At 35.1% G+C, this 25,475-nt stretch overlaps 1 protein-coding gene across 1 annotated transcript; it reads left to right on the forward strand.

Moving 5' to 3' along the window:
• Positions 1–1,656: 1,656 nt before the first annotated feature.
• On the forward strand, positions 1,657–16,886 carry LOC107017990. The gene is given in 9 exon segments (XM_015218315.2): positions 1,657–1,874; positions 7,402–8,458; positions 8,555–8,632; positions 8,739–8,931; positions 9,253–9,341; positions 9,959–12,332; positions 15,579–15,776; positions 16,530–16,648; positions 16,800–16,886. Coding segments are annotated over 9 exon segments (4,413 nt in total).
• Positions 16,887–25,475: the final 8,589 nt, after the last annotated feature.

The raw sequence follows: 25,475 nt of genomic DNA on the forward strand, positions 1-25,475 counted from the left end.
ACGTAATATCCATACCTTAGACGACCTGTTGAGATATTTTGTGATCGACTTCAAGGGAAATTGGGATGATCACATACCTCTCATTGAGTTCTCTCACAACAATAGTTATCATTCGAGCATCAAAATGGCTCCATACGAATCTCTCTATGGAGAAGGTGTAGATCTCCTATTGGGTGGTTCGAAGTTGGCGAAGCAGGGTTGATAGGACCAAATTTAATTCACCAAGCTATGGAGAATGTCAAAGTAATTCAACAAAGGTTGAAAACAGCGCATAGTCACCAAATCCTACACACACGTTAAATGAAGGTCATTAGAGTTTGACGTAGATGATTGGGTGTATCTTAAGGTTTCACCTATGAAGGGGCGTTATAATTTTTGTAAAAAGTGGAAACTTAGTCCCCCCCTATATTGGACCTGATAAGATCTCCAAAAAATGGAAAATGCAGCTTATGAGTTGGATCTACCCCAAGAGTTAGTAGCGGTCCATCCGATATTCCATATTTCTATGTTGAAAAAGTGCTTGGGTGATCCTTCATTGATAGTACGAACTGAGAATTTTAGGATTAAGGATAACGTAACCTATGAAGATGTTCTGTTTCAAATTTAGGATCAGCAAATTCGCAGGTTGAGGATATCAGAAGTTGCTTCAGTCAAGGTCCTTTAGAGGAACCAATTTGTTGAAGAAGCGATTTGGGAAGCAGAGTAGGATATGAAAAAGAGATATCCACATCTCTTTGAACCCTAAGAGAATGCAGATCAAGGTACTAGATTATCTTGTTAGCACTTTATAAGGTTTCATATAAACATGTTATTACTTGTTTTGGATTGTTGAGTGTTGAAATGATGTTTTTACCCTTAGCATAGTGAAATAATTCTCATTCGAGGACTAATGTTCCTAAGGGGGAGATACTATAACGTATCATAACTTAATTTAACTAAGGTTAAGCTAAGTTAATCAAGAATAAACTAATTTGGAAAAAAGTTAAGAAATCTGGAATATTTCCAGATTTCAAAAGTGATTCTTGTTCATTTTCAAATGGCTATAACTTCCATGTCGGAAGAGTTTGAGTGAGTTCTTTATATGGATGGAAAACTCGTCAGAAGATCTTTAAAAAACGCCAAGTTTGCAATTTTTTGAGGTAGTATGAGAGAGATTTGAATTTCGTAAGTTTGGTTGCTAAGCAGGGAAAAGTTGCAAATTCGGATTTGTCAAGGGTGTTTCAATCTTTTCCTAAATTAATTATTAATTTCGTTTTTTGGGTTTTAAGTTACGGTATAAAATGATCCCAATTAGTTTTTCCATTTAGAAAATAGGCTAGGGCTTTGAAAGAAAAGAGAAAAAAGGAGAAGAAACAAGAAGACACAAGAATGCTACGATTTCAATTCGTGGATTTCGTGGGGGGTGATCCCTAACAAGGTATGTGAGATCGTTCGGTGTGGGTTCTTTTAACCACCCTCTAACTTGATTATTCGCAGAAACTTAGAGTTAACTGGATGTAAACCTTGAAATTCTTGACGAAAAGTTTGAAGTTCTTGTTAGTTGATTTTTGTTGATCTCTATTAGTTTTAATCCATGTTTCCGTACTGTTTTCGGGTCTACACTATTGGATGATGAGTTATTTAGGGATCCTAAGTGTTTGGGGGGGGGGGGTATCCATGGGTGATTGGGAAGGTTTAGAAATTAAAATCGAAGAAGAAAGTCGAAAAACCCGTCTGTTGGGCATTGTGGCGCCGCGCTGCCAAAGCCCCTCAGGACAGAGTATGTCCGCCAGGATCGGGCCCGCCGCACCAGCCAGAGTGCCTGAGGACAGCCTCTGTCCATCATGCTCTGGCGCTCCACGCCCCATAGAGCGCCCTGACCCCCTGGAGACCCCGTTCTTTTCCTATCTTTTCGTATTAGTTCCTAAGTGAAGTACCCTTCATTCTTAGTTGTTTCCAACACTCTAGAGTACATCTAAACATTATGAAATCATCCATAAACATGATATCATGATCCTTGAATCCATAATCCATTTAAAGGTAAGTAATAACATGAATTAAGTAAGCTAGACCAAGGGTTTGCTCGGGGACCAGCAATGGTCTTCAAGTGCCGGTTTCGACCAGTGTGTAGGCTCGGGGCATGACAGTGTTTTTGTTTGCCAAAATCATGTGTTTGTGTTATTAGAGAAGATACTAAATTAAAATGGACACAAACCCTTGGGACAAAGTCAGTGGATGAAGGCCATTTGTCATGAAAATTGTGCAGCAACCACATCAGTTGATAGACTGTTGAAAGTTTGTCTTTTCCTCCTTTTCTCGTTCGCATACTTCCCGGGGACTAGGTCCCTTGCTGCATGTTGTTGACATCCAACTTTTTACCTAACATTTTCAAAATTCATAAATTTTAAGTTCTATTTATTTAATTGTTTATAATGAATTTTTTTATAATTTTAAATAAGTTTAACAATAACTATCTTTATTTATCAAAATTTAGGATTTTAATTAGTTAATTTTGAAAGTGCACTTTCACATGTCATTAGTTACGTTTATTATATTTTTTCGATTCATTTTATTTGTTACGTTTGTTAATATTCATGTTGATATTTTGCACCATCTTTATTCAAATATGAATAAAATTTGCATAAGCAGTTTATCGATAATTATGGGCCACAATTCCAAGCAAACAAAATTTGAGTTCATTAAATAATTATTTATGGGAAAATTGTATATATAATGGCAAACTAATAATTCAAATTAAATGCTATAACTACACTTTGATTTATTTTTTCATGTAGAAAAATGTTTGTCAGTTGCCTCTCTCCCTCAAACTCTCGCACGCTGCTCTCCCTCTCTCGCTCCTTCTCTCACTCGCTCCCTGTCGCTTTTATACAAACACAAATGTATAAAATACTCTTGTGTTTGTATAAAGCGGGAGAAAATCAGATATATACATATATTTTCGTTCCCCTCTCTCCCAGATCTCGCTCGCCACCCTCCCCTCTGTCGGTTATACAAACAGAAACGAAATGTATGAATTGTGTTTCTGTTTGTATAAAGCGAGAGAAAATTATATATACACATCCAAATACATGTATCTTCTTCCTAACACTTATAATTATACAACACAATATTCCCCTGCCTATTTCTTTTGTCTTTCTCTCTTTCTCGTTTTATACATAAACAAATTATACAATAGATTTTTTGTATATGTATAGCGAATTACACAACTGATTTCTTTATATATGTATAGCAAATTATACAAACAAAATTTATATGTATCGCGAATTACTTCCCTCTGTTCCACTAAAATAATATTCAGAGAGAAATATTTCCAAATAATGTCCAAGCGCCTACACACACTCACACAATGTTCTTTTTTGCCATCACGCTCCTATATGACGAACACATTTTTTTTAAATATGTACAGGTTATTAATCAATATTTTAAAAGAACTAAAATCCTTAATCTTTCATATCTTCACATCCAGTGGTTGATCCAGGATTTTGATTAAGGGGGTCAAAAAAAGAGTAGTGATTTGAACCCCTAAATCACTAAGTCAATCTCTAATCTTATATTCAAGAGGTTCAAAAAAAAATATATAAACATAAAATTTTTAAAATACCTTAAATGTACGACGTAATTTTTAAGTCCGCCCCTGTTTACACCACCTCTGTACATGGATGGTGAATCAGAAAATCAAAAATATCTATACACAATCTGAATCTGTATGGATGGTATGAACACATTCCCTGTGCACCGATATGGAATTTTGATGTCACTATTGATAGAAAAGAATAATACAACTCAAATGCTATCGAACTCAGAAAATAGGAAGTAACAGATATTTTCATCATTTGAGTTGCAATTACACACGTCTGGCATTTCTTGGTTGATTATTGTCCATTTTTGAACAGTCCGATTATTTTATTTATTTTCATATTCGATTAGTTGCTTAGATTGTTCCTGTTTTAGTAAACTGAGGGATATCGAAAGTGCAGTATTTCTACTTTTCAACTTTTTGTTCTAAATTTTTTGTATAATATTTTGTAATCTCTTCGCTTTCCTTCACCACAAAGGATTGAAGTTATTATGTAGAGTGTTGATCGACATCAAGACATTTCGAAAGATTGCAAAAGAAAGGTGTTCATAGTGACAAAAATAGTTAATATCTCATGTGATCACTCAATTAAGCACTCTTTGCTCAGAAAGTAACACAACTATGATTTTAAATGCAAAAGTCACTCAACTATTAGTTCTTTTCTCAGAAAGCACTCAACTATAAGTGTTTCACTTTCTAAGTCACTCAACTATGAATGTTTTACTTACAAAGTGACCCAACCTATTTAATTAATTTTTTCATTAAAACTTACAAACATTAAATTTTTATTTCTTAATAAAATTTAAAAAAATAAAAAATATTCACTTAAACTATTTAATAACTCGATTCCCTAAAACTATATTTATAACCTTTTATTTTACCTCTTTTCTCCAATTGAGTGTGAATACAATGGTCTCAACGCATTGTTCATAAAATATAGAAATTACTAAATTACTTTTTTCATATTTGATTAGTTGCTTAGATGGTTCCTATTTAGTACATACGCATTAAAATTTGGATGTCAGGGTCACCAATGTCCCAAAAATATGATTGAGGGTATTTGTATACCATTTATGATAGTTTGGGTACATTTGTCCTTTTTTTCTTAAATTTATTATTATGGTCAAATTTTTTATGTTTCACTAATTTTCTTGTAAACTTTGTCATATACGGCCCAATTATTTTTTCAAATACAAAATTTAATAACAGTAACGTAAAAAATTGTTTTTGTTAGAAATCCACTTTATTATATTAATTATATATCATAGAAACATATTATCAAATATTGTAAAAGGACGATTTAAACATCCTATAAAAGGACGATCTTCCACCCTTAGGAAATACACAACAAAAGTGATAAAATAATATTGTCTACTTTATATTTCTCATTATTATTTGTCTTCCATTTCTTGTTTAGTATTATTGCATTTTTCTCTCGTTTTATAACACGTTAACATGCGTCTCTAAACAACTGAGACATACTTAATTCTAAATTAATTCCTAAAAGAAAGTTAATCAACTTTCTTTCAGAGTCAGGTATATATATGTGTGTTTATAACATCTCTAATAGGACTTGCATAAATCTTTAATCTACAATTTTACTACTGCATATATAACTTGATTTAGCTATTATTATGATACTTTATTTGGCATAATAATCAATACGTTATAGATTTATATTGTTATGTGATTTACTAACTTATAACTATAAATTAATTACTAAAGTAATCTGATAGAATGTGTAATGACCCGGAAGGTCATTTTTGGAAATTTTGAGTATTTGCTTAACTTGAGTTAATTTATCGATAGTTTATGGGCTAAAGTGAAAACTTATTTAAGACCCTATACTATTTAGCCTTTATTTAATAAAATATGTGGGTAAAACCTATCACAATTAGTACTTAATAAATTCAAATAAGGAAAAAAAAAAAAGGGGGGGGCGAAGGGTTCTCTGCGGCTTACGAACTGCTAGGTAAGTTTTCTTCTCCTTTAATTTTCTTGATTTCTGCACATAGATGTGCATACATATCAATTTTATATAGTTAATTATATATATGTGTATAACAACGAATGAAGATTGCATGTGAATAAAAAAAAAAGAAGAATTTAAATAAGAAATCACGTGAATAGTTAAAAAGTTTTAAAAATATTTGAATCAATTGTTAGTGGGTATTTAATGCTTAGTTGTGATTATTTGGTTACTTTGACTATATAAACAATTTAGTGTATTGCTGGAAAGAAAAAAAAACAATTAAAGAAAAAGACAAAAAACAAATGGCATGCATGCTATTATGTGAGGAAATTAATGGGTTTCTCATTAACGTGGCTCCTGGGAAAATTTTATGATTAAACTAATGCAAATTCTTGGATAGTGATTGCTACATTATGTGTGGTTAGTAATTAGGAATTAAAAAAATGGAGATGCAGTGAGGGCAGATGTAGTCTTAGGCTCAAGGCGGTGGTTTTTCGTGGATGACAGATAATTTAATTTAATTTCTTATTCTTATCACATTATGAGTTATGTTTTGGTATATTAAGATCGGTAATTAAATATTAGATCTATCGTACTATATAAATATCATTTGGGGTTTTGATAGTTGAAATGTTAAATGGCATCAAGAACTACAAACCGGATTATAAATTTTGGTGAATTTTTAAGGTTAAGATTAAACACATAAAAGTGTGAGTGTTGTTAGTTCTGAAACCTTGTTTTGAATATATACTTGAATAGATTCCATTGGTTCAGAAGCTCAACGGAAAGGGAAGGCTCAAGTCCAAGAGTAATTATTCGATTGGCTAAGGCAAGTGGATTTCTAAACTCTTGTTAAGCGTATGAAATTCGTGTATTTCCTTGTGTGGTGTTGAGAACGATTTGGAGACTTGTTGCTTATTTGTTAGTGTTGTATTCCTTGCTGTAAATTGTGTTTTGTTATCAAAATGGTTATCTCCTCATTTTCATTTGAGCATGTCAATTGCATTGTATCTGAGACATGATTGTGGTATAAGGATGTATCATTTCGAGGGTCGTATCNTGGACGTATCGCGAGCCGCGAAGGTTACTATTATCGAGGGTCGTTTCGTGCGCCGCGACAGATACATGGACAGATATGTCCCCCATGGGTCCCGGACAGAGAGACAGCGGGTGTGTATCGTTAAGAAAGACATGCATCACGATATTTGACATTGCATCTCATGGCATTGCACATTTTATTATTGATGAACTTGAACATGTGTTTTGCTGATCTTGTGATTGTTTCTCTGTGAAGCTTGTGACTGTTGAATATTGAGTTGTTATTGAGAATGTGTAAACTGATAGAGTGTGGTTATTGAGTGGTGTGTTTGGTAAACTGTTAGGCTGTAGCGTGGAGGTTTAGATAGGGCGTAAGGAGTACCCGTATTTTGTTCACTTAACTTGTGTTTAGAGGTTTGCTTGTTGGGTACCGCGTGGTTTGGTACTCACCCCTTGCTTCTACAAATTTTTGTAGGTTACGAGCCCGGATTTTTGTGATACCTTCCATTCTCTTCGTTTCCGAGGCATCTTGTGGAGGATTGTGAGGTAGTTGCTTGTCATCTCAGCGAACTTTCCTACTCCAGTTTATGACTTTGTTTTTACTTGAAAGACAACTTCATTTAGATTTCTATTTTGTTCCAATTCTAATTTTTACATTAGAGGCTTGTGCACGTGACAACCTGGTTTTGGGGATTGAATTAATATGACTTGGTTTCATTCTTTCTCATCGTGCGTAGTCACCTTCTTTAGTACTGAGTTGTTGTATACTCTTTTGACAGATGACGAGGACTAGAACTAATGTTACTGGTGGTAGAGGGGAGGCACTTCCCGAGGCAGTTGTTGAGGCCCCAGCTAGAGGTAGGGGTAGATCTCGAGCTAGAGGTCGTGCTAGTAGTACGACAGTAGCCAGAGGTCGTGGACGTGGAGCAGCACCAGTGAGAGGTCGTGCTAGAGAGGTCTCTACAGAACCTCAGGTTGATGGCAGAGAGGACCAGGTTCCTCCAGATCCTGTAGTCACACCCTTGCTTCAGGATACACTATTGAGGGTGTTAAGTGTGCTAGAGGGCTTTTCTCAGGGTGGTGGTGCGACTACCACACCACATGACTCTCGTACTAGAGAGGGGGCTCAGACCCAAGAGCAGCAACAAGCTCCAGTTGTTCAGGATGCGGTGGGGCAACTACCAGTAGATCCCGCGGTTCAGAATGATATTGCACCAGCAGTTGGGGGTCAAGTTGCATCGATGGTTGTTCTGACAGAGGATGAGCAGCGTAGGTATGAGAGATTTCGAAAGATGGACCCACCTCAGTTTCAGGGTGGGAAGAGCGAGGACGCTCATGAGTTTCTAACTACCTGCCGAGAGTTACTAGAGGTGGTTGGATTAGCTGAGTCACATGGGGTTAGATATGCTACACTCCAGCTTCGTGGACCAGCGAGAGACTGGTGGAGGACTTATTCGGGATGTTTTCCAGTTGGATCTCCTCTAGTGACTTGGGAGCAGTTTGCTAGCGCAATCCAAGATCGTTTTATCCCATGGAGCGTGAGAGAGGAGAGTCGCTTGAGGTTTGAGAGTCTGAGACAGGATGGTTTATCGGTTACAGAGTATGAGGCGCGTTTTTGCCAGTTGTCTAGGCATGCGTTGGCCATTATTCAAAATGAGACAGAGAGGATCCGCAGATTTGTGAGGGGATTGACTTTCTCTATCAGGTCAGCTGTGTTTCGGACATCTAGGGAGGGGACTTCTTTCCAGTCTATTGTGAGCGCCACTAAAGAGGCGGAATTGATGGAGAGGGAGGAGTTTGGGGACCCTAAAAGAGCTCGTATATCAGGTCAGTTTCAGGGTGCCTCATCTGGAGGTAGGGGATCACAGAGAGTGAGTGGTTGTTTTCAGCAGCGGGGACCTATTCATGCATCTATGCGGATATTTGAGGGTGGCCAGACATCTAGGGGTTCTTAGTGCCCGGGTCAGGTCTCGTACGGTTCACAGCAGCGACCTACAAGGCGAGGCAATTATAGTGGGCTTCAGGGTCCACACAGCAGTTCCCAGGTCAGAAATTTTGTTTTACTTGTGGAGATCCCGATCATCTAATGTGGCAGTGTACATCTCAAAGGGGTCGTGGTGGGCCTCGACCTAATTCTTCATTCCAGACTAGACCACACCAGCACCACAGGGTAGAGGTCGTGGCAGAGTTCAGTCAGGTAGAGGTGATAGAGTTTCTAGTAGTGGTGTTGCAGCTCAGCAGAGTGGGGGTAGAGGTACCACCCAGGATGGAGGTGGACAAGGAGGCCACTGCTATGCTTTCCCCGGGAGACCTGAGGCGGAGACCTTCGATGCTGTTATTACAGGTATCATCCCAGTATGCCATCGACCTGCGTCTGTGTTGTTCGATCCAGGTTCTACATTCTCTTATGTGTCTACGTATTTTGCTGCTAAATTTGATATGATATGTGATAGCATGACTGTCCCTATTCGTGTTTCTACACCCGTGGGTAAGCCCTTAGTGGTGGATCGAGTGTATCGATCCTGTCTTGTTTCATTGGCTGGGTATGACACTTGGGTAGACTTAATCATTCTGGGAATGGTGGACTTTGATGTTATCTTGGGTATGGATTGGCTTTCTCCTTATCATGTTGTCCTTGATTGTAATGCTAAGACTGTGACTTTAGCAATGCCTGGTGTTCCGAGGGTTGAGTGGAAGAGTGTTAGTGGTTCTTATCCAAGCAAGGTCATCTCTTTTATCCGTGCTAAGAGATTGGTGGAGAGGGGGTGTTTGTCTTACTTAGCTTTTATTCGGGATACTAGTGTTGAACCACCTCCCATGGACTCTGTTCCCGTGGTTCAGGAGTTTCCCGATGTATTTCCTTCTGATCTTCCAGGTGTTCCTCCCGATAGGGATATCGATTTTGCTATTGATTTGGAGCCGGGAACAAACCTATTTCTATACCTCCATATCGTATGGCCCCAGCAGAGTTGAAATTATTGAAGGATCAGTTGCAGGATTTATTGAGTAAGGGTTTTATTCGCCCTAGTGTATCACCTTGGGGTGCCCCTGTATTGTTTGTGAAGAAGAAGGATGGGACTATGAGAATGTGTATTGATTAAAGACAGTTGAACAAGGTAACAGTGAAGAATAAGTATCCTCTTCCGCGTATTGATGACATACTTGATCAGTTACAGGGAGCATCATTGTTCTATAAAATTTATTTGAGGTCTGGGTATCATCAGTTGAAGATTAGGGCATCAGATATCCCTAAGACAGCTTTTCGGACCCGGTATGGGCATTATGAGTTTCTAGTGATGTCCTTCGGATTGACTAATGCCCCTGCAGCATTCATGGAGTTGATGAATGGGGTGTTTCGACCATACCTTGATTCTTTTGTGATTGTTTTCATCGATGACATCTTGGTTTACTCTAAGACTGAGGAGGACCATGTCCGACACCTGAGGATTGTACTTCAGAGGTTGAGAGAAGAGAAGTTGTATGCCAAGTTCTCAAAGTGTGAGTTCTGGCTTACTTCTGTGACATTCTTGGGACACGTGGTGTCCAAGGAGGGTATTAGAGTAGATCCGGCCAAAATTGAGGCAGTTAGAGGCTGGACGCGACCTACTTCACCTACTGAGATTAGGAGTTTTGTGGGATTGGCAGGCTATTATCGACGATTTGTTCAGAGTTTCTCTACTATTGCAGCTCCATTGACTAGATTGACTCGACAGGATGTGGGTTTTCAGTGGTCTGATGAGTGTGAGGAGAGCTTTCAAAAGCTCAAGACTTTGTTGACTTCTGCTCCTGTGTTGACTCTACCTGAGGAAGGTGTAGACTTTACTGTGTATTGTGATGCTTCAGGAGTTGGTTTGGGTGGTGTGTTGATGCAGAAGGGGAAAGTGATTGCTTATGCTTCTAGGCAATTGAAGTCCCATGAGAAGAACTACCCTACTCATGATCTGGAGTTGGCGGCTGTGGTATTTGTACTTAAGTTATGGCGTCATTATTTGTATGGAGTGCATTGTGAGATCTTCACTGATCATCGGAGTCTTCAGTATATCTTTAGCCAGAGGGATTTGAACTTGAGGCAACGGAGATGGCTTGAGTTGCTGAAGGACTATGATGTGACCATTCTGTATCATCCAGGAAAGGCCAATGTTGTGGCCGATGCTCTGAGTAGGAAGACTCCTAGCATGGGGAGTCTTGCAGCGCTTAGTATTGAGGAGAGACCATTGGCTAGAGATGTGCAGATATTAGCTAACAGTCTTGTCCGCTTGCAGATTTCAGAAGAGAGTGATGGGATGATTGCTTTTATTGAGGCTCGATCTTCTTTAGTCGAGCAGATTCGTGCACACCAGTTTGATGATGAAAAATTATGTCTCATTCGAGACAAAGTATTGAGAGGGGAAGCTAAGGAGGCTGTCCTTGATTCTGATGGCGTCTTGCGGATCGGAGGCAGAATTTGTGTGCCCAGGACAGGCGATTTGATTAGATTGATTCTTGAGGAGGCCCATTGTTCTCGGTATTCCATCCATCCGGGAGCGGCGAAGATGTATCATGATCTGAGTCAGCATTACTGGTGAGGTGGGATGAAGAGAGATATTTCAGACTTTGTTTCGAGGTGTTTGACTTGCCAGCAGGTCAAGTGTGAGCACCAGCGGCCCGGGGGTGTATCTCAGAGGATGCCTATTCCTACTTGGAAGTGGGAGCGGATTACTATGGACTTTGTTGTGGGTTTGCCTACCACAGTGGGTGGTTATGACTCTATTTGGGTTGTTGTTGATAGGCTGACCAAGTCTGCCCACTTCATCCCGGTTCGGGTGAAGTATACAGCAGAAAAGTTAGCTGAGCTATATATCAGTCAGATTGTGCGACTACATGGAGTTCCTATTTCTATCATATCAGATCGAGGTTCACTATTTACTTCTCATTTCTGGAAGGCATTACAACATGGTCTGGGTACTCAGTTAGATATGAGTACGGCATTTCACCCTCAGACAGATGGTCAATCTGAGCGGACCATTCAGGTATTGGAAGATATGCTTCGAGCGTGTGTGATCGATTTTGGTGCTAGATGGGATCAACATTTACCCTTAGCGGAGTTTGCCTATAATAACAGTTATCACTCTAGTATCCAGATGGCCCCATTTGAGGCGTTGTATGGAAGACGGTGTAGGTCTCCGATTGGTTGGTTTGATTCGGCGGAGATGGACTCTTTGGATACAGACTTGCTTAGAGATGCTATGGAGCAAGTCCGTATGATTCAGTATAGATTATTGACAGCTCAGAGTCGACAGAAGAGTTATGCAGACCGGAGAGTTAGAGCCTTGGTGTTTATGGAGGGTGATCATGTTTGGCTTCGAGTATCACCCATGAAGGGTGTGATGAGGTTTGGAAAGAAGGGCAAGCTTAGCCCTAGGTTCATTGGACCTTTTGAGATTTTGAGCCGAGTGGGAGAGGTGGCCTATAAGTTGGCCTTGCCACCTAGTTTGTCGGCAGTTCATCCTGTTTTCCATGTCTCTATGCTTCGGAAGTATATTCCGGATGAATCTCATGTGATTTCACTCGATTCTGTGGAGCTGGGTCCAGACTTGACATTTGAGGAGGAGCCTATAGCTATTTTGGATAGGCAAATTCGAAAGCTTAGGACCAAAGAGATTGCTTCAGTGAAGGTGCAATGGAAGCACCGATCAGTGGGAGAGGCAACTTGGGAGACAAAGTCTGACATGCGTGCCCGATATCCTCAACTTTTTGAAGCTTCAGGTAATTACTTTTACTCTATGTTCGAGAACGAACATGATTTTTAGTGGTGGATAATGTAATGACCCGGAAGGTCATTTTTGGAAATTTTGAATATTTGCTTAACTTGAGTTAATTAATCGATAGTTTATGGGCTAAAGTGATAATTTATTTAAGACCCTATACTATTTAGCCTTTATTTAATAAAATATGTGGGTAAAACCTATCACAATTAGTACTTAATAAATTCAAATAAGGAAAACAAAAAAAAGGGGGCGAAGGGTTCTCTGCGGCTTACGAACTGCTAGGTAAGTTTTCTTTTCCTTTAATTATCTTGATTTCTGCACATAGATGTGCATACATATCAATTTTATATAGTTAATTATATATATATGTGTATAACAAAGAATGAAGATTGCATGTGAATAAAAAAAAAAGAAGAAGAATTTGAATAAGAAATCACGTGAATAGTTGAAAAGTTTTGAAAATATTTGAATCAATTGTTAGTGGGTATTTAATGCTTAGTTGTGATTATTTGGTTACTTTGACTATATAAACAATTTAGTGTATTGCTGGAAAGAAAAAAAAACAATTAAAGAAAAAGACAAAAAACAAATGGCATGCATGCTATTATGTGAGGAAATTAATGGGTTGCTCATTAACGTGGCTCCTGGGAAAATTTTATGATTAAACTAATGCAAATTCTTGGATAGTGATTGCTACATTATGTGTGGTTAGTAATTAGGAATTAAAAAAAATGGAGATACAGTGAGGGCAGAAGTAGTCTTAGGCTCAAGGCGGTGATTTTCCGTGGATGACAGATAATTTAATTTAATTTCTTATTTTTATCACATTATGAGTTATGTTTTGGTATATTAAGATCGGTAATTAAATATTAGATCTATCGTATTATATAAATATCATTTGGGGTTGTGATAGTTGAAATGTTAATTGGCATCAAGAACTACAAACCAGATTATAAATTTGGGTGAATTTTTAAGGTTAAGATTAAATACATAAAAGTGTGAGTGTTGTTAGTTCTGAAACCTTGTTTTGAATATATACTTGAATAGATTCCATTGGTTCAGAAGCTCAACGGAAAGGGAAGGCTCAAGTCCAAGAGTAATTATTCGATTGGCTAAGGCAAGTGGATTTCTAAACTCTTGTTAAGCGTATGAAATTCGTGTATTTCCTTGTGTGGTGTTGAGAACGATTTGGAGACTTGTTGCTTATTTGTTAGTGTTGTATTCCTTGCTGTAAATTGTGTTTTGTTATCAAAATGGTTATCTCCTCATTTTCATTTGAGCATGTCAATTGCATTGTATCTGAGACATGATTGTGGTATAAGGATGTATCATTTCGAGGGTCGTATCGCGCGCCGCGATGGATATTATATTTCGAGGGACGTATCGCGCGCCGCGAAGGTTACTATTATCGAGGGTCGTGTCGTGCGCCGCGACAGATGCATGGACAGATATGTCCCCCATGGGTCCCGGACTGAGAGACAGCGGGTGTGTATCGTTAAGAAAGACATGCATCACGATATTTGACATTGCATCTCATGGCATTGCACATTTTATTATTGATGAACTTGAACATGTGTTTTGCTGATCTTGTGATTGTTTCTCTGTGAATTTTGTGATTGTTGAATATTGAGTTGTTATTGAGAATGTGTAAACTGATAGAGTGTGGTTATTGAGTGGTGTGTTTGGTAAACTGTTAGGCTTTAGCGTGAAGGTTTAGATAGGGTGTAAGGAGTACCAGTATTTTGTTCAATTAACTTGTGTTTAGAGGTTTGGTTGTTGGGTACCGCGTGGTTTTGTACTCACCCCTTGCTTCTACAATTTTTTGTAGGTTACGAGCTGGGATTTTTGTGATACCTTCCATTCTCTTCGTTTCCGAGGCATCTTGTGGAGGATTGTGAGGTAGCTGCTTGTCATCTCAGCGAACTTTCCTACTCCAGTTTATGACTTTGTTTTTACTTGAAAGACAACTTCATTTAGATTTCTATTTTGTTCCAATTCTAATTTTTACATTAGAGGCTTGTGCACGTGACAACCTGGTTTTGGGGATTGAATTAATATGACTTGGTTTTATTTTATAGAAATTGTTGTTGGATTGTCATTTACTTCCGCACTTTGTTAGATATTGGATTTTAGGCTGACTTGTCTTGGTGGGATAAGACGAGTGCCATCACACCCATTTCGGGTCGTGACAGAATGCTAGTTAAGATAACTATTTTCATGCATTATGATAATATATTGGCGTGTGTCATAAAAAAGAATATTATTGTATTGAATATGACTTCAAACTCTTAAGAAAAAAATTGGCGTTATATTGTATAACAATTAACATTACATATTAAATCTATTGTTTCAATACGTCAATTGTTTATACGTTTTTAAGTCAATGTGCATGCATGTAACATATAATTTATTATATAATCATATTATAATTTATCATTTGAACATTATTTACAATTTATTATAAATAAACCAGCATCATAATATTTACTCAATTATTTTATGATAGGTTCATCATGTCAAATTTGTAAAAACTTTCATTTGTGGCACTTGACATTTTCTGGAAAGAATTATTTGTCATGGTACTTCATGCTGAAATTCACCTTACCTCTAAGGGTTTTGGTGATAGTATTATCGAAGGAAATATGACATCAAGTCAGGATAAAGCGAAAGCAATGATTTTTCTTTGTCATAATCTTGATTAAAGCCTGAAGGTTGAATACCTAACAGTGAAAGATCAAGTTGAATTTTGGATAGGTTTTAAAGGGAGGTATGACCACCTTAAGGCAATGGTATTACCAAGGGCTCGTTATGAGGGGATTCACTTACGGTTTCAAGATTATAAAACCGTAATTGAGTATATTTCTGTTGTATTTAGAATAACTTCCCAATTGAAATTATGCGGGGAAACAATTAAAGATGAGGACATGTTGAAAAAGACACTAACTACTTTCCATGCCTCTAATATGATATTACAACAGCAATATCGTGAAAAAGATTTTCAGAAATACTCTGAACTGATCTAGTCTGTTCTGGTGGCTGAGCAACATAATGACCTTTTGATGAAAATCACGAAGCCCGTCCTGTTGGAAGTGCTCCATTACCGGAGGCATACGCGATTGAAGCACATGGCCAGTTTGAAATAAGAAAAAATAATCAAGGCCAGGAAGACAAAGACAAAAGACGAGAAAAGGGTGGAATCAAAATAAATTTATGGTGGATAATATTTTTGCCTATAATGCTGCAGTTGAAATAATGAAACAAGATGAGGATTTGGAAGCAAGATATATCAAAGAATATAGGCAAAGAAATGATTGGCCAAAATGGAAGGAAGCAACTCAAACAGAATTGGATTTACTTGAAAAACGTGATGTTTTTGAACCAGTAGTTCGAATACCTGAAGGTGTCAAGCTAATGGGGCATAAATGGGTTTTTGTGCAAAAATGTAATGAAAGTGGTAAAGTCGTAAGCTATAAAGCATGACTTGTGCCACAAAGATTTTCACAAAGGTCTGACATTGATTATGAGGAGAAGTATTCTCCTGTGGTAGATGCAATTACCTTTAGGCCCGTCACTTGGTTCATACCTTGTTGGATTAGGCTTCAAACTGAACAACATGGCCTTGCCGTATTTGATAAATATGACAGTTCATGAAGAGATTGAAATGCATCTAATTGACGTTGTCACACCTTATTTATATGTCTCACTAGACGATAATATTTTTATGAAAATTCCTGAAGCACTCAAAGTGTCTGAAGCATATAAAAATTCAAAACAAAGTTGTTTAATAAAGCTTCTGAAATTCTTATATGGATTAAAACAATCAGGACGAATGTAGTATAATCGTCTTAGCAAATATTTGCTAAAAGAAGGGTAAAAGAATGACCCTATTTGTCCTTGTATTTTTACACGAAGGTCTAATATGAATTTGTAATAATATATGTTTCTGTTGATAAATTGAACATTAATGGAACTCCTAAAGAGATTTCAAAAGTCGTTGAGTGTTTGAAGAAAGATTTTTAAATGAAAGATCTTGGTAAGACAAAATTTTGTCTTGGCCTTCACATTAAACATTTGATAAATGAAATATTTATCCATCAATTAACATATATTGAAAAGGTTTTGAAAAGATTTTATATGGATAAATCATACACATTGAGTACTCCGATAGTTGTGAGATCTCTTTATATAAATAAAGATCCATTCCGACCTCAAGAAAGTGGTGAAGAGGTTCTTGGTGATGAAACACCATATCTCAGTGCTATTGGGGCACTAATGTACCTTGCCAACAAGCCCGAGCAGATATTTTTTTTCGCAGTAAGTTTATTAGCAAGATTCAGCTCATGTCCAACAAGAAGACATTGGAAAGGTGTTAAGCATATATTTAGATATCTTCATGGAAAAATTGATATGGGATTGATATATTCTAATGCATCCAAGTCAGAATTAATCAATTATGCATATGCAGGGTATTTGTCTGATCCGCATAAATCCTGATATCGGACAGGCTAATTATTCACCTATGGAGGTACAACTGTATCGTTGCGTTCGATGAACAAACAATAGTTTCTCCTTCTTCAAATCACGCTGAGATAATAGTCATTTATGAAGCCAGTCGAGAGTGTGTATTGTTTAAATCAATGATTCAACACATTTTGAAGTTATGTAGTCTTCTTGTGCAAAAAAAGTCTCCAATAATATTGTATGAAGATAATGATGCCTGCATAGCACAATTAAAGGGAGGATATATCAAAGGAGATCGAACAAAATATATTTCACCTAAGTTCTTTTTCACACATGATCTTCAACAAAATGGTGAGATAAATGTTCAACAGATTCGTTGGAGTGATAATCTTGCAGATTTATTCACTAACTTATTGCCAACGTCAACATTTGAGAAGCTAAGATATAAGATTGGGATGCGTCATCTCCAAGATATCAAATAAGTTTTTCATCAGGGGGAGCAAATACGCGTTGTATTCTTTTTCCCTTAGCCATGATTTTTTCCCATTAGGTTTCCCTGGATAGATTTTCAATGAGGTAGCACTCAAAGCGTATTACAAGATGTGTGTACTCTTTTTCCTTTTCTAGGATTTTCCCAAAGAGTTTTTCCTAGTAAGGTTTTAACGAGACACATTATATATAAACATCCAAGGGGGAGTGTTACAAATTCACTACATTGTCTGAATGTTTCTTTAATCTATCCTAACGTAATGTATATATTTTATTGTATTAATTAAATATTATTGTAACGTATTATCTAATAATGTAAATGGATGATTTAAATATCCTATAAAAGGATGATCTTTACCCTTAGAAAATACACAACAAAATAGATTTTAAGAATATTGTCTACTCTATATTTGTCAATCATATTTGACTTCCATTTATTGTTTAGTATTATTGTATTTTTCTCCCATTTTATAACAGTTTTAAATTATAATATAGCCACAAGAATTAGTTTTATTTCTTTTTCTTTACACTAAGGAATGAAATAAAAAAATTAAATAAGAATAAGAAATTTGAATAATGATAATAAAAGACGTCAAAAAACAATTTATGAATGTAAAAGATTAAAATATACCTTGAACTTTGCTACCAGGATCATATATTCCCCTACATGAACTATTTAAAAAAGGCATAATACATAAACATGATCCTTAATTTGATGTCTGTTGGCAACTATGACCTTTAACTTTGGGTGTGCACAAGTAGACACTTAAACTTATATAAATTTTAACAAATAGACACATTCATCCTACATTGTACACGACATTGCAATTCTGTATCCTATGTGGTATCCTATGTGTATTATATCATGTAGAACACGTGTGTTTACTTGTTTAATTTCATATATGTTTTAGTTTATACCTGTGCAGTTGGAGGGCATAGTTGTCCGCTGAACAAATTAAGTGTCATATTTATGTAATATGTCTTTTAAAAAATAAATGTCAAAAATATTATCAAGGCATAATACATAAATATGCCCTTTAAATTGGCTTCAAATCACATTTATACCCTTCAACTTTAGGTGTGCACAAGTAAACGCTTAAACTTGTATAGAGTTGAACTAATAGACACACATGTCCTATATGTCATTTTTTGTCTTACGTGTGTTGTGCCACGAAGGACTCATGTGTCTACTCATTCAAGTTTATGTGTCTACTGGTGCATAGATAGACATTCGATAGTAAATTAAATTGACTTTAAATATATTAAGTTTTTATGTTTTGTAATTTATAGTATTTTTACGTATTTTTGAAATAATCTATATTGCTTCTCTTGTCTCACATATAGAATTAAAGAGTCAATCAAATGTTATTCATTATTGAGATTTACAATATTTTCTACGTAGTTTACAAATTAAATATTTGGAGTACATGTTACTTCTTCGATTATTATAATTTATAGTACTTTTTATGTAAAACTTTTATAATGTATGTTACTTCACTTATCCCAATGTATATAGCACAAATAAAATTCAAGAGTCAATCAAATGTTGTTAATTATTGAGATTTTCAATACTTTCTACGTAGTTTTCAAATTATATAATACGATGTTACTTCTTTATCACATTTTATTTTACATAGATATATCAATTTTAAGAATCAATCGAATTTTTAAATGTTTTTTTACAAGTACTTTAAGTTGGTGATTTTCATGATTTATAGTATATATTTTAAATATTTAAGAAATTAAAAAATAAGACAAAAAAATTAAAATGAAAAAATCATCAAAAAAGGCAAAATAGTACAGCTGACAGCCTGGTTATTGTCACTTATTTATATACTAGATTTATGCCGCCCGTCCATACAAATTGCTTACTGAAAATTTTGATAAATTTCAATAATTATTAGATATTTGAGGTCAATTATTTGTATGACAAAGTAGTAATAAAAGCAAATTTATAATTACAAAGATACTTTAAAAGTGCCTCACATATAGAGGAACGTCAATAGCCCTTTCTTGTTTGTCAAAAGTTTATCCAAAATAAGAAAGTTAAGCTTTTTGATTGATAAGAAAAAATCAAAAAACAATATAGATTGCTGACAGAATACAACTCCAACTACATTTTAACTGTTGCGTCTCATTCAAACTGCACAATATGAATAAGCATTAATGATGACCTAGTTAAGCTACAATTGAAACATTGTTTCGAATCGTCAATAAATAATAGCATAAAAAAGATCTATTATTCAAATTGATGGGTTTGAAACATATAGTATCTTTTAAGAAACTATCATATATTCCTATTCACAAAATTTCAATGCATAATAATTTGCAACATTTCAACTTAAACGATGTCCTGTAGATGATCTCCGAAAAAACCCTCATAATTTATCGCAACATCTAGTAGTATAACATAAATCAAGACTGGTGGATCAATTAAATTAGAACTTTAGATCAACCAAGTTCCTTTCCTAGTTTTGAAATATCAAAATGGAAGATATCATTTCAGTGAGTTTAGCTACAATATCAGAAATGAACATAATAATAATCATAAAATTCATTCAATAGCGATAAACTTGCTTCAGGATACCATTGGTCTCTATTGTGCAACCTTAAATTGCATGAAAATTTTCTTTAAAAAAACAAACAAATATAAAATCTAAGTAAAAGAACAAAATATAAAAATTGAAAAAAAATGACGATATATGTTTAAATGTTAACCCTTTTCTTTGTTGGGTTCAACATTGTTCAGTCGATTCTTAGAACCATCAGACATGGTTTTTCTCATGCACAGATACAAATTATCATTTGACATACAAAAAGTTCTAAGCAAAATTTGTGACTCGAGAGTGAAGAGAAAATGCATAATACTATTATTGACGATTCATACATGAGAGAACCCCCTTACTGTTTGTGATTTAAGTTCAAATTGTGTATCAGCATACTCTAATGGGCCAATGTTTTATATTTCTAGGAGCTCACTTATAGATGCTCCAAGTGCATAGTTTCCAAAAAACTAAAAAAGTCTAATAAGTAGGGAATGAAATAATTGAACATTTCATTTGGTTGTGATGCATAGGAGAAACATGTTCTAAGCACAGACCCGGGCATATTAAATGCAACATCACAAGGAAAAGTAAGACATTCCAACTCTAATCTTAAAATAAAAATGTAAGTTCTATATATAAAGCTTATCCATTGACCAACAATATATGTTAACTATCTTATCCATCCTAGAATACATTTGTGGACATCTAGCATATCATCTCATTAAAAGTTACTTTCGAATAAGTCTCTTTTTCCTTCTTCTCCCTCCCCCTTCCATTCTTTCTTCTCTTTCATGGTCCTTCGCTCGAAATAGAAACACTTTGTTTTTCTTCTCTCTTTTTTTAACGCTGAAAGTTGCAGTGTGTCTGCCTAAGGGTTTTAGCCCAATCCATTTTTTTCGTTTAAAGCAAATAGCTTATGTCATTCCTTTTTTTCATAAACTAATGACATATATAACCTTATTTAATTATACGGTATTACAATTTTGGAGAATCCAATACACATCCAATGATATTTTCTTTGAAGAATTCGAGCAACATAGATAAGTAACATAAACTTTTGCCATGTTTGTGCAATTTGAAGTTCAAACTTTTTACAACTACAAATTCATTAAGTGACATACACGGCTAGAAGTTTTTCAAGTATGTGAATAATGCAAAAATAGGTTGAAAATGGATCTTATCAAAATCGGGAAATACATTGACAATGTTATAGTGAAATTCAGATTACCTTTTATAGGTTACGTAGCAAAATACTTTATTATAGGAAAAATATTATTAACAAAGAATAAGTTTTGTTTTATGTGTTGTATTTTACATAAGCTTTGGATCCATGTGGTCCAAGCCAAGTTCCTTTGTACATGAAGGATCTTGGACTATAATAGCGCCTCCACACCCCGAACGGTGATGCTAGTCATGCAATACTAAGTAATCCAATGTCAAGTTAAGGAAATTTTCAATTGATATTGAACACATTAGTATGTTGATCATACTGAGGTTTACACAATTGAGAAGAATGTGTAAGTTCTGATAAAGGTATATGTGTGATAAAAATGTGAATATAAACAACACTTATGCGTCAATTCCAAGAAAATTGGTCAATTTTTGTTGGAATTAATGCATTTATGTTTAGTCTTCTGAAATTGTCTCTTAGTTTTTCAAGAAGTCTCTTTAGAATTTCGTAGTATATGTATCTAGTAAATTGTGATACATGTATTTAGTTATTTGTGCAAGACTTTTTGTTTTCTATTTTGAGTAGTATAAATAGTGATGTAGTTTATGATTGTAATCATCTCAAGTGGCCTTAAGTAGCCTATAATAAACTTGAGCATTCTCTAAAGATATTATTTTTCCTTCCATATTTCCTACAAATTGGTATCAGAGAAGATTTTCGTTCTTAATCTGGAGTTAGGTAAAGAAAAAAATATGGCATCCAAAACAAATAAAGGTGCTGATTCTTCAGTTGTTCTATCTCCATTTTTTATGGAACTGATTTTGAATACTGGAAGATAAGAATGAGAACACATTTGAAAGCTGATGGTTTGTGGACTATTGTTGTAAATGGATTTGAAGAGCAAGACAACAGTGGTGATCTTACAACATCAAAGATGAAATATCTTGAGGCTAAGTATTGTCAAGATGCAAAAGCCTTAAGCAAAATCCAAATGGAAGTCTCAAGAGCATATTTTGTAAAAATTGCTACTTGTGAGACTGCAAAGGAAGCTTGGGATTTTCTGGAAACTAAGGTGTATGGTAACAAAAAGATACGCACTATAAATCTTCAAACTCTTAGTAGAGAGTTTCAAAATTTAAATATGATAGAATCTGAAAAAATTGATGAATATTGTACAAAAGTCATGAATATTGTTAATGAAATGAGAAAACATAGTGATACAATTTCTGACCAAGAAGTTGTGGAAAATATTCTAATTAGTGTCACAGAAAAGTATGATTACATCTTTGCTATCACTGAGGAGACGAAAGATCTTTCTATGCTTTCCATCAAAGAGCTAGTTGGATCATTTCGTGCACACGAAAAGCGAAAAAAAATTCATGAAGATCAGCCCAAAGAGACGACTTTCCAGTCTAAAACAAATGAGATTCTCAAAATTTCTCAAAAGATCTTCAGAAGAACAATCAGAAGCCAAAAAATAAGCAGGTTCATGATGGTTCTTCAAAAAAGGTTATAGAAAAAGTTGAGAAAAACTCTATTTTTTTTTGTAAAGTTTACAATAATACTAATTACAATGCAGAAAAATATTGTCACAAAGGCAACCCCCAATGTAACTTTTGTAAAAAGTTGGCCACGTTGAAAGGGATTGCACAAGAAATGGTAGCAAGCAAATTTTTGTGAAAAATAGGAGGAAGAAAGGGAAGAAAACCTTTTCTTTGCTTCTAAATTTGATGCTTCAACAAAAAACAATGATTGATATGTCGATAGTGGTTGTAGTAATCACATGACTGGAGATGAAAATACACTACTAAAGTGAAGATGTGGAATGAAGCCTTATTTGATGCGAAAGGTAAAGGTACTATTTCGATCAACATGAAATGAAGCGGTAAGCAAATTCATCATGTTCTTTATGTTTTTGACTTGGAAGAAAATTTGCTTAGTGTTGGTAAACTCATGGAGAATGGTTATTCTCTTGTGTTTAGAAATAATTATTGCAGGATTTATGATAAAATTGAGCCAAAAAAATCAAGTCATTGTTGAAGTGAAGATGATAAAAAGAAATTTCCCTTTGCAATCTCATTACACTACATTAAAAAATTAAATTGTAGATTATCCATGGCTTTGGCACAAAAGATTTTATTACTTGAATTTTCATGGTTTAAAGCTTCTCAAGCAAAATGACATGGTGCAAGGCCTTCTTGAGATGCATAGTGAGGTGGATACATGTGAAAGTTGTATATTGGGGAAGCATTACAAGAAGTCTTTTCCAAAAGGGGTGTGTTGGAGAGGAAGTGTACTTTTGGAACTAATGCATACCGACATTTGTGGACCAATAAAAACTCCATCTCTTGGAAGTCAAATGTATTTTCTAATCTTTATTGATGATTTCTCAAGAATGACTTGGGTTTATTTCCTGAAAGAAAAGTCTTGAAAGAAATTTAAAGCCCTTGTTGAGAAGCAAAAAGGTTGCAGCATCAAAACCATTCGCACTAATCAAAGAGGTGAGTACACAAGTCGAGAGTTTGAAGAATATTGCAAAAATGAATGCATTCAAAAACAATTTACAACAGGGTATACTCCTCAACAAAATAATGTATCTGAAAGAATAAATAGAACAATTGTTGAAGTGGCCAGAACAATGATTAATGAGAAAGGGCTAGCAAAATATTTTGGGCAGAAGAAGTGCATATAGTTGTTCACATCCTTAACAGGTGTCCAACAAAGTCACTAAAGTACAAGATACCAGTTGAATTTTGGAGTGGAATTAAACCTTCTGTAAGTCATTTTAAAATTTTTGGGCGTATTTGTTATGCTCATGTACATTGCTGAGAAAAGAACAAAATTGGATGAAAAAAGTCAAAAATATATGTTTCTTGGTTATAGTGATGTGAAAAAAGTCAAAAATTATGAAGAAGCAATAAAGCATGATGTTTAAGAAAGCAATCGAAGAAGAAATTTGATTGATCAAAAAAAATAATACTTGGGAGCTTGTGGTTATACTTAGATAAAGAGAACTTGTAAGTCTAAAAGAATTTACAAAATCAAACTCAATCAGGAAGGAGATATTCAAAAGCACAAAATAAGGTTGGTTGCTAGAGGCTTCACGCAAAAACCAGGTATTGATTTTTATGTAACTTTCTCTCCAGTTGATCGTCTTGAGACAATTAGAACTTTAATTACTGTTGCTGCATAAAAGAAATGGAAGATATTTTAACTTGATATTCAATCAGCATTTCTAAATGGAAAACTTGATGAAGAGATTTATGTTGAGCAACCTCAAAGATTTTTTGTTCAAGGGGGAGAAGAAAAGGTGTACAGGCTAAAAAAAGCTCTTTACGGGCTGAAGCAAGCTCCAAGAGCCTGGTACAATGAAATTGATACATACTTTCTGAAAAATAATTTTCTGAAAAGTAAAAGTGAAGCCACTTTGTATGTGAATAAAGAATATGGTAGCATTATCATTGTTTGTCTCTATGTGGATGACTTTCTCTTTACAGGAAATGATGTAAAGATGATGCAAAATTTCAAATAAGATATGATGCAGGCTTATGAAATGAGTGAATCTTGTTAGATGACATGATGACATGAAGAGTACAACTCGTTATGTTTTCTTATTTGGGTCAATTATTTGTTCTTGGTTATCAAAAAAGTAAAGTATTATTGCTCAATGCATTGCCGAAGCAGAACATGTTTCAGCATCCAAGGCTACATCTCAAGTTATTTGGCTTAAGAGAATATTTGAAGACATTGGTGAAAAACAAAAAAAAAGGATTGTTCTACATTGTGATTACAGATCAACAATTGCAATTACCAAGAATCCAGTCAGCCATGAAAGATCAAAGCATATTTCCATCAAGTAATATTTTATTCGAGAAGGACAATATAAAGGCGAAATTAATTTGCATTATTGTCACACAGGAGAATAACTTGCTGACATCTTCACCAAAACACTTCCTAGAGAAAAATTTTGCTATCTTCCAGAACGCATTGGAGTTATTAAGCAAATGCATTAAGGGGGAGTGTTGGAATAAATGAATCAATGTTTATTCTTCTGAAATTGTCTCTTAGTTTTTCAAGAAGTCTCTTTAGAATTTCGTTGTACATTTATCTAGTAAATTGTGATAAATGTATTTAGTTATTTGTGCAAGACTTTTTGTTTCCTATTTTGAGTAGTATAAATAGTGATGTAGTTGATGATTGTAATAATCTCAAGTGGTCTTAAGTAGCCTATAATAAACTTGAGCATTCTCCAAAGATATTATTTTTCCGTCCATATTTCCTACAATTTTCTACTGGCTTATTAAGTATCTGACTACATAAAGGATTCACATAGACTCATTTTTAACTAATTGTATCCCTCAGATAGATCTTTTCCTACCATTGTACTTGGACTCAAAAGATTGTATTGCGAATGTGATTTCACAATATCGTGTTCGCAATGGAATATTAAAAAGTGAAAAAAAAATACATTAGA

This window comes from Solanum pennellii, chromosome 1, assembly GCF_001406875.1.
Source record: "Solanum pennellii chromosome 1, SPENNV200".
Lineage (NCBI taxonomy): Eukaryota > Viridiplantae > Streptophyta > Magnoliopsida > Solanales > Solanaceae > Solanum > Solanum pennellii.